General features: G+C 53.9%; 2 protein-coding genes across 2 annotated transcripts in view; one reads left to right on the top strand and one right to left on the bottom strand.

The window, feature by feature from the left end:
* LOC104398234 (histidine--tRNA ligase, cytoplasmic-like) overlaps positions 1 to 1,884 on the bottom strand; it is a 6,821-nt gene extending 4,937 nt beyond the window's left edge. Inside the window, exon 1 of the mRNA XM_010008288.1 lies at positions 1,738 to 1,884. Within this exon, the coding sequence (XP_010006590.1) occupies positions 1,738 to 1,884 (147 nt within the window). The remainder of the gene's footprint in view (positions 1 to 1,737) is intronic.
* An 847-nt stretch (positions 1,885 to 2,731) lies between these two features.
* On the top strand, positions 2,732 to 9,380 carry ZMAT2 (zinc finger, matrin-type 2). Its single transcript, XM_010008287.1, has 5 exons — positions 2,732 to 2,867; positions 3,340 to 3,463; positions 4,691 to 4,764; positions 6,704 to 6,849; positions 8,895 to 9,380. The coding sequence occupies exons 1-5, from the start codon at positions 2,732 to 2,734 to the stop codon at positions 9,036 to 9,038; spliced, it is 624 nt and encodes a 207-aa protein (XP_010006589.1). The 3' UTR covers positions 9,039 to 9,380.
* Positions 9,381 to 9,869: the final 489 nt, after the last annotated feature.

The raw sequence follows: 9,869 nt of genomic DNA, 5'->3' as shown, positions 1-9,869 counted from the left end.
CCCGTGCGGGGTGCTGGCGGGCGGTGCGGGCTGGTGGCAGCTCCTTCCTCACCTCTCGTCCTGCCCTGTTGCTTCCCGGCCCCTCTGGGAAGGGGTTGCTGCTTCCCACTTCTTTTTTCACGCTGACCTGTCTGGTTTGTTGCGTGTGGCCACCTGCCCTGCACAGAGAAACCAGCCTCTCCCTGGCTCTGATCTTGGAGTCTCTGGTTGCTCCCGTGTTACCTGATTATTTTATTAACCGTGTTCAGTTTGTGTCACGTCCAATTTCTTTTTTCACGCTGACCTGTCTGGTTTGTTGCGTGTGGCCACCTGCCCTGCACAAAGAAACCAGCCTCTCCCTGGCTCTGATCCTGGAGTCTCTGATTGCTCCCGTGTTACCTGATTATTTTATTAACCGTGTTCAGTTTGTGTCACGTGAGGTCCGTGTGGATCCTGCAGGATTTGGTGTTGGGATGCTGAGACCACTTAAGTGAGGTTGGTGTAATGTGGCTGGAGATCCAGACCAGCTGAAACACCTCCAGAGATACTCTGGGCAGCCCTCAGCACCACGGGGGCTGCTCTCCTCTGCCTCCTTGGCCCAGCTTCTTGAACTGGAAGCCACTTGCTGAGGAGGGAGCAGAACTGGGACAGGTCAGGCTGCAGCAGGGCTGCCCGGGAGGGGCCTGGGGGCTGCGTTCCTGTTGGATCCAGCCAAACCTGAGGTTTCATTTTACAGGCTTTGATGCTGATACTGGGCAGGTCATTCAGTGTCCACCTCCAGAGGGAGCAGGAGGATGTGGGGCACTGCTGGTTTTTAATTGCTGTTACTTGCTTGGGAAATACTCTGTGTCATCCAAAGCAGGTCTTGGAAAAAGATTGGAGGCCTTGCAGGCAACTTAGTCTCCACTAGGTCAGTTAGGAAGAATTCCTCTGGATGATCTCTAGCCAGGATCTTGTCATGGGCATTTGGGTTTCATTTCTTTCCCTGTGCCTGGATGAGGGAGATGGGTAAAAGAGCTACAAAAAAGTCTTTATTACAAGAGGAGAGTGAAGCAGCAAGTAAATCACCTCCCTCCTGGGCTCCCACCAGCCATGATGTGTAATGATGTACTGGGGTGCAGGAGAGGCTGGAGAACACCCCCAAACGTTCATTTACACTGGGTGGTATTTTCTTTTCTGTGGCTCAGGCTGGTTAATAAGCCCTGTTATGACATGCTTAAAGTGCTTAAGAAGCTCTGGGAATAAATGAGAATTTTTCTATGCCTCCCTGAGGCATTTTCATTCCTATCAGTAGTTGTTGGTTCCATTTGAAGGATTGCCAGGGGAGAAAACATTAAATGACTCTGCTGCTGCTCTAGCTTCAAATGGGATTTATTTCCCTTGGATTGTGATTGGATTCTTGATTTGGGTGAGTGGAGAAGGCAGTGGGGGGTGGGGGAGTCCTGTTTTCCTGGAGGTGTTTTAAAATGCATCTGTCCTTTTGTTCTCTTCTTTTAATATGAAACTGAGAGGCTCTTGGGAGGTGAAATGCAGCTTTCTGAGCAAACCAGACTTGTCTTCTGGAGAAGATAAAAGTGTCTGAGCCATGGGGGTGTGCAGGAGCCTTGGGTGTTGCTGGGCTGTCCCTGGGACAGCTGGGCTGGTGAGGGTGGCTCTGGGTGGAAGAGGGAATCTTGTCCAGTCCCTCCCACTCTCAGCCCTAGTGAGGAGAGAGAAACAGAAAACACCAGTCTTTGTGTTCTTCAGCACCAGCTTCACCTGAATCCAGCTTTTCCTCCTGCAGCTTATCCTGTCCTTGCAGAGCAGGGGCTCAGGGGGTGGCTCAGGGAGGTTGCCTCCCTTCCCAGCCTGGCTGTGGGAGCAGGACAGTTCATCCTGAGTTTCATACCTGTGCTTCCCTGGCATCTGTGCCAGAGGGGCCCTCAGAGCTTTTCCTGGTATCATGGAATGGTTTGGGGTGGAAGGGACCTTAATGACCAACTAGTCCCAACCCCCTGCATGGGCAGGGACACCTCCCACCAGCCCAGGCTGCTCCAAGCCCCATCCAACCTGCCCTTCAACACTGCCAGGGATGGGGCAGCCACAGCTTCACTGGGCAACCTGGGCCAGGCTCTCACCACCCTCACAGCAAAGAATTTCCTCCTGATGTCCAACCTAAATCTCCCCTCTTTCAGCTTGAAATCATTCCCCCCTGCTCCCATCCCTCCCTGCCCTTGTCCCAAGCCCCTCCCCAGCTTTCCTGGAGCCCCTTCAGGCACTGGAAGCTGCTCTCAGGTCTCCCTGGAGCCTTCTCTTCTCCAGGCTGAACACCCCAACTCTCCCAGCCTGGCTCCAGAGCAGAGCTGCTCCAGCCCTCTCTTCATCTCCGTGGCCTCCTCTGGCCTCACTCCATGAGCTCCATGTCTTTCTTATGTTGAGGGTTCCAGAACTGGACACAGTGCTCCAAGTGGGATCTCCCTTGTCAGACGTCCCTGCAACTGCCCTTTGTGTCTGTCCTCTCAACCAAAGCCTGGGTGACCACGTCAGAAGCTGTGAAGATAAAGTCATTGTTTTTCTCAGTGCTTTGAGATCCTTCTAGAAGAGGTGGATCCAGACCTGCTGAGGGTTATTCCCTCAGCCTGCTTCCTTAATCCTTCAATAAAAAGACAGAGGACAGGGGGATATAATGTTGTGCCCCAATTTTACTGCTGTGGCCTTGCTGGCCAAGTGATTCCACCTCTTTGGCTCCCCTCTGAGCTGCTCCAGTTGTACCATGAATGTTTTCATCCTGTCAAACACTTTGTTTCCCTCCCAGACCAAGAACCTGGACTTCCGCCGGAAGTGGGACAAGGATGAGTATGAGAAGCTGGCAGAGAAGAGGCTCACGGAAGAGAGAGAGAAGAAAGATGGTGGGTGGTGTGCAGGCTGCAGGCAGGCTCTGCTGGCCTCCAGGGAGGGAAACCCCCCAGGGAAACAGCACTTGAAGGCTGGCTTGGTCCCTTCCTTTTCCCTGTGCTTGCCACTGAATGGGTTGGGGGGTTTTTTGGCAAAAAGTAATTACTGAGAACCTGTGCCTCGCTCTGCCTGTTCTTTGGGGTGGGAGAGGAGCAGTCAGCCCCTGGAAACAAGGAGCTCTTGGAGTGTGACCCACATCAGAGCTGGAGATACCTCACAGGCCCACCTGGTGCCAAGAGGAACCAGGAGATAGTGAGGATGAAATTAAATCTTTACTGGTTAAAAATAAAATAATTGCCATTTCTGCATGAATCGGGCAGTTCCCAAGCTCCCAGCAGGCCCCTCTTCATCAAGGACAACATGAAGCCCAGCACCTCGAGCTGGACCTTCTGTGACAAACACTTTGTTTTTCTGCTTGTGCTTCAGGCAAACCAGCCCAGCCCGTCAAGAGGGAACTGCTGCGGCACCGCGACTACAAGGTGGACCTGGAATCCAAGCTGGGGAAAACCATTGTCATCACCAAAACCACTCCCCAGTCTGAGATGGGAGGGTAGGTCCTGGTCTCTGGGGGTTCCTGGGGCTGTGGTACAGCAGGGAGCCCCTGCAGTGCCTTGGGGGGTCTCCGTCCTACCCCCCTCTGAGCTCGGTGCTGTGGTGCTGTGTGTGTGACACCTGAACTGGGTTCTGTGCTGGAGGGGCAGTGGGTGCTGAGCCCCCTGGGCACTGTCACTCTGTGCCAGGGCTGCTCTGCTCTCCTGAAAAACCAAGGCAGTTCTCTGCTGCCTCCCTGGGTGGTGTTGCTCCCCAGGCCAGCCTGCAGCACACCCCTCTCTGCTGATCTTTTGGGTTCCTGATTTGAGGTTCTGTGCACTGGTGAAGCATCCAGAAACAGAATCACACAGGGTTGTTGGGGTTGGAAAAGACTTTTAAGATCATCAAGTCCAACCACAGCCCAACTCTACTGACAGTTATGTCATGTCTCCCAGCACCACATGTACTCAGCTTGTAAACACCTTCAGGGATGGTCATTCAACCCCCACCCTCAGCAGCCTGGGCAGTGTCTAATGAGCTTTTCAGTGAAGAAGTTTCTTCTAACACAAAATCTAAACCTCCTGAGGTACAACTGGAGGCCATTTCCCCTTGCCCTGAAGCCAGTCCTTAGCAGTGGTGTTAGGCCACTGTTCCTGTGGATCATGTTTGGGCAAAGGCTAAAAGGATTCCCAGCTCATCCTAAGCCCTAGAGAGCTTGAGGAGGATGCAGAGAGTTGGGAAGAGCACCCCTGGCTGCCTGGCCAGCAGTGCCAGGGGGATACAGAGCCCTGATCCCATCCGGGCCTGGAAGTGTGATCCTGGCCTGGGTTTTTGCCCAGGATGGGCAGGGCTGCTGCTGCCTCAGCGGGGAGGGGAGGACCTGCCTGGCAGCAGAGACATCAGGGGCTGGAGACAGGGGCTGGAGACCCAGGCTGTTCCCAGCCCTTCCTCCAGCTGAGCCTGCCCTGTCAAGAGTCCCTCCCACCGTGGTGGCTGTGACTGGGAGGGGACAATGCTGTGGCTGATGGACCACAGATCACCTCTGTCAGTTCAGGCTGTGCACTCTTTCACTGGGACTCTCCACTGGAAGCAGCCTCTTGTTTTTTTGCATTTTCCCCCTGGAGAAAGGAGCTGTATCCCAAGTGCCAGGCAATTCCCACGTTTCAGATGATCTCAACGAGTTGTCCTGTGAGGTGAGGTTGGTCTCATGCTTTGGTGTTGATGTTTCCTCTCTCTCTCCTGCCAGGTATTACTGCAACGTCTGTGACTGCGTGGTGAAAGATTCCATCAACTTCCTGGATCACATCAATGGCAAAAAACGTAAGGACCATTGCTCTGCTGGAGGGTTGGAGGCTACTGCAGCACTCAGGGCTGTTCTTCCACACATCACCAGTGTCTGAGCAGTGATAGTGGGCCAGGGTGTGCTCTGGAGATCAGGATGAAGCTCATGAGCTGCTGCTTTTTCTCCTGGCACCTCCTCCAGGGTGCTGGACCATGCCTGTGGAATAAGCCCTGAAGAAGTAGTGACTGATTTACCCTGGGCACGGGGAAATACTTTCCCCACACTCTGTGCTGTGAGGGTGGGCAAACCCTGATGTCTCCTTTGAAAAGATGGAATTGGTTTTTTTACAGAACCAAAACTTTAAAGGAATTCTTGAGCAAGTAAAAGGCATGGGACTTTAGCCCATGGTTTTGATCAGAAGCTTCTCTTTGTAAAAGCTGAGCATGAAGCTTCGAACTAGCTGGTCCCTGAGGTCCAGAGTGGGGATCAGAGTTCCCAAGGATGGAGGCTGTGGTTTGCTGAGGATTGAGCAGAGACAGGAGTGGGGCAGAACAACCCCAGAGCTGGGACCAGCTGTTTGGTGGTGTTACTGTCCTATGCCCATCTCTGGTTCTTCTCTCCGTTGCTGTAATGATGCAGTTCACCCAGCCCAAGATAAGAATTGCCAGTTTGTCTGCCTGTTTCCTACTGTGTTTAACTGGAGGAAGAGGAGTGCACCCTCCTTCACCTGACCCTCATTCCATAACTCTGGGTGTGCTTAGAGTGTGGGGAAAGAGGGAAAGGCAAAGGAGCAGCAGGACACACTGACACACTCTTGGCACGTTGTTCACTCCTGAAGGTGGATTTGGCTCCCAGTGGACATCAACAAATGGTCCCTTTTCAGAAGGGATGGATGTGATCCAGACCTGCACGCTTGGCTGCTGGACCGGGGTTCAGAAGAGGCCCTGAGGGCAAAGAAGGGAAAGAAAACTAAATGTGTCACAGCCCTTTGCTTTTAGGTGAAGAGGGTGAGGAAACTGAATCATAGACAGGGAATCATTCGGGTTGGAAAAGACCTTTAACACCATCCAGCCCAACCACTCCCCAGCACTGCCCAGGCCACCACTAACCTATGTCCCTACATAGCTTTAAAATCTCCCCAGTTTTGGGGACTCCACCACTGCCCTGGACCCCCACAGTCCTACTCACTCATGGTGGTGAGATTTGGACGGTGGCGCCGACGTTGGCGCAGCCCGCGGGGTCATGAGCAGCTTCCTGAAGTCTTCATTGGTCAGCTTGGACCTGGGAGGGAGAGGGGAAAACACAAACTGTCACCTCCCAGCGAGCTCTGGCAGCCTGGTGGCTCCTGAGGAGGCAGAGGGTCTGTCAGCACGGGCTGTGGGACAGGGCTGGGGTCCCCAAGGCTGCGTTGCCCCAATGGGCAGGGACACCTCCCACCAGCCCAGGTTGCTCCAAGCCCCATCCAACCTGCCCTTCAACACTGCCAGGGATGGGGCAGCCACAGCTTCCCTGGGCAACCTGGGCCAGGCTCTCACCACCCTCACAGCAAAGAATTCCCTCCTCATGTCCAACCTAAATCTCCTCTCTTTCAGCTTGAAATCATTCCCCCCTGCTCCCATCCCTCCCTGCCCTTGTCCCAAGCCCCTCCCCAGCTTTCCTGGAGCCCCTTCAGGCACTGGAAGGTGCTCTCAGGTCTCCCTGGAGCCTTCTCTTCTCCAGGCTGAACACCCCAACTCTCCCAGCCTGGCTCCAGAGCTGCTCCAGCCCTCCCAGCATCTCCGTGGCCTCCTCTGGCCTCTCTCCAACAGCTCCGTGTCCTTCCTGTGTTGGGTGCTCCAGAGCTGGACACAGGGGTGGCAGGCAGGGAGAGGCTGCCATGCTGAGGTGCTTAAATTGGGACCAGGACAGGGGCTGTGTGTGGATGTCTGAAGGTGAAGGGTTCTGCTGCTCACAGCTGGTTCTGCTCCTGTTCTCTAGACCAGAGAAACCTGGGCATGTCCATGCGGGTGGAGCGCTCCACGCTGGACCAGGTGAAGAAACGCTTTGAGGTGAACAAGAAGAAGATGGAGGAGAAGCAGAAGGACTATGACTTTGAGGAGAGGATGAAGGAGCTCCGTGAGGAGGTGGGTCTGAGCAGCAGGTGATGAAGCCAAGCCCCCCAGAAACATGTTTTGTGAGGGAATCAGCCCTGGTTCCTCATCTTGTTCTACAGAAGCCTTGTTCTTGGTAGCAACTTGTCTGCTGCAGTGAGTGGGGCTTGGGTCTTTGTTTGGTTTTTGAGAAGTTTGCTGCTGCTGCCCCTGGAACCCCCTGCTCCCTCTTTCTGTGTGAGGATCATTTGTGACACTTCAGGTTCCCAGGGAGCAGCACAGCCCTGATCCCTTTCCTTGTGTTTGAACTTGTGTGCTATGATCAGCAGGTCTGTGTCACTGTCCCTTGTCCTCCGTGGGTTTTAGGATTGCTGGGATCCTTCTCCACATGGCATGTTGCTTCTGGGTGGCCTCCCCAGCTGCAGAAGGCTTTTGTGAGCAGAGTGCTGTGGTGTGAGATGTGTGTGGAGGCAGGGAAAGACAGCAGAGTCATCTCAGACCTGGGCATGGGTGTCAGCTCCCTGACGTGGAGAAACCTGACAGAGTTCTTGCAGTCAGGGAGCTTCTGTGGAAGCTTCTCCTCCATCAGCAGTTCACAGACAAACCGAAGGTTAAAAATCACTGTGGGTTGGAGTCTCCCTGCCCCATGGCCTGAGCTTTGATACACTATAGGGCTGCTCTGTCAGGATGCTCTGCTCTGTGGTGCCACTGAGCCTGCTCTGTTTGGGGGATAGGAGACCAGTGCCCTGGCAGAGCTGGGGGTTGAAAAGCTGCTGCCAGTTGTAGAACCATAGAATCACAGAAGGCTTTGGGTTGGAAAGGACCTTTAAAGGTCATCTCCTCCAATCCCACTTTAACTAAATGGGGTTGCTCAGAGCCCTGTCAAGCCTGACCTAAAATGTCTGCAGGGATGGGGCTTCCACCACCTCTCTGGGCAACCTGTTCCAGTGCTTCCCCACCTACACTGTAAAGAACTTCCTGAAATCCAATCTGAATGTCCCCTGCTCTAGTTTAAGGCCATTGCCCCTCATCCTATCCCTACACACCTTGGTGCACAGTCCCCCCCAGCTCTCCTACAGGCCCCAGTCAGTGTGTGGCCCCTGCAGGGCACAGCTGTGGGCAGGAGCTGAGCCCAGGGGATGATGCTGGGAAGGGCAGGAGCAGTTGCCAAGTCAGGAGCCCTGGCCACGCTTCCGTATCTCCCAGCCCCAGCCTGGCACTGTTCCAGGGCTTGTGATCCTGGCAGAGCAAAACACTTTGATTAGAGCAGCACAAACTCTTTGCTGCCAAAACCTCCCAAAGCCTTTCAGAGCTTCAGCTTCTCTTCCAGTGAGCAGCTGATGCTCTGCCAGGCTGAGCACCACCAGGCAGCCACGTTGCACCACGGCCACTGGGACAGGGCATCCTAGGAGGGAAAGGCCTCCTGCTTTACAGGCAGCTCCTTCCTGCCTCTGCATGGATTCCAGACAAATTCTGAAGAGGGAGTTTCATAATGCTTCTTTTGGCTATGTCTTCTGTGAGACTGCTCTTGGGATGGTCTGGAGACAATGGGGAAACCTCCTTCTGCGGGGCTGCAGTCCAGGATTGCTGCTGGTTGGTGATTTCCTCAGACAGCATGTGTGTTGTTCATAGAATCATGGAATGGTTTGAGTTGGAAGGGACCTTAAAGATCATCTAGGTCCAGCACCCTGCATGGGCAGGGACACCTGCCACTAGACCAGGTTGCTCAGATCCCCATCCAACCTATCCTTCAACATTTCCAGGAATGGGACTTCCACAACATCCCTGGGCAATCTGTTCCAGTGTCTCATCACCCTCACACTAAAGAATTTCCTCCTAATGTCTCACCTCAGTCTCCCCTCTTCTGGTTTTAATCCATCACCCCTAGTCCTCTCCCTCCCTGCCCTTGTCCCAAGCCCCTCCCCAGCTTTCCTGGAGCCCCTTCAGGCACTGGAAGCTGCTCTAAGGTCTCCCTGGAGCCTTCTCTTCTCCAGGCTGAACACCCCGACTCTCTCAGCTGTTGGTAGGACTGGGCTCAGGAGGTTCAAACCATTTTTCTGTTCTGTCCATTGGTGCAGGAGGAGAAGGCCAAAGCCTACAAGAAGGAGAAGCAGAGGGAGAAGAAGAGGCGGGCAGAGGAAGACCTGACCTTTGAAGAGGATGATGAAATGGCAGCAGTGATGGGTTTCTCTGGTTTCGGCTCAACCAAAAAGAATCACTGAGCAGCTCTGGACTCTCCTCTTTATTGAAACAGATTGTTTTTACCCAGGGAACTCTGGATATCTCTTAAAAGACTTGATTGAGGACTTGTATGTAAACCTCCCAGTAGAAGTCAGCTGGAGGAGTCGCAAAAACAATTCCCTGCTCTGCCTGTGCTGCAGAACCAGCCCCGCCTGTCATTAGCTTCCCATCTCCTCCTGTGTCCTAGATCCAGCTGCTCAACCCCACTCCACAGCCTCCTGCATGCAGAGAAGTGTTCTGCTGGGTGCCTTTTTGTGTCAGTGAAGTGCAGCAGTGCTGTGCAGGTGGCCTGGTTCAGGATTCATCTAGATGTCAACCAGGCATGGTTGTTCCAGGCCCTGCTGGTTGCAGTTGTCACCCAGGCCTTGTGTTTGAGATCCTGTTTCTGTTTGGATCCTGCAGCTGAAGGAAAGGTGCCTCAGTGAGCATCTCCATGCTGCATCTCCATGAGAGCTGTGGGCTGCCTGGAGCCTGGGGCACCAAAACTTGCCACTGTATTTTACTCTCCAAGGGTTACTTCCCTGCTTCTCTTTGTGTTTCGTCCTGTAACTTCAGTATCTTTAAGGCAGGGGAGAAATTCCCACCCCACAACTGATCTAGGGTGGAGTGGATGAGAGAAACGTGTGTGCAATTTGCCAGAAATAAATGGATCGTTTTAATGAGTCCTTTGGTGGGAGTTTGATTCCTTCTTTGCTTTGAGAGCTCCTGCTTCCTGCCCAGAGGAGCTGCTGCTCCCTCCCGAGCTGGGCAGAGCTGGTGGTGCCTTCTGGGGACCTCCATGGTGGCCAAGGCTGGGCTTGTCACCCCCTCTC

Source organism: Chaetura pelagica, unplaced genomic scaffold (assembly GCF_000747805.2).
Source record: "Chaetura pelagica isolate M959 unplaced genomic scaffold, ChaPel_1.0 scaffold172, whole genome shotgun sequence".
NCBI classification, from domain to species: Eukaryota; Metazoa; Chordata; class Aves; order Apodiformes; family Apodidae; genus Chaetura; species Chaetura pelagica.
This window is presented reverse-complemented; position numbering and strand designations above follow the sequence as displayed.

What these genes read in the sequence shown, in the direction of transcription:
- ZMAT2 (XM_010008287.1), top strand. Translation starts at nt 2,732, where the DNA reads ATGAATGTTTTCATCCTGTCAAACACTTTGTTTCCCTCCCAGACCAAG. An exon ending in AGAGAGAGAGAAGAAAGATG is followed by an intron (nt 2,868 to 3,339) that starts GTGGGTGGTGTG and finishes CTTGTGCTTCAG; the next exon opens with GCAAACCAGCCCAGCCCGTC. An exon ending in CCCCAGTCTGAGATGGGAGG is followed by an intron (nt 3,464 to 4,690) that starts GTAGGTCCTGGT and finishes CTCTCCTGCCAG; the next exon opens with GTATTACTGCAACGTCTGTG.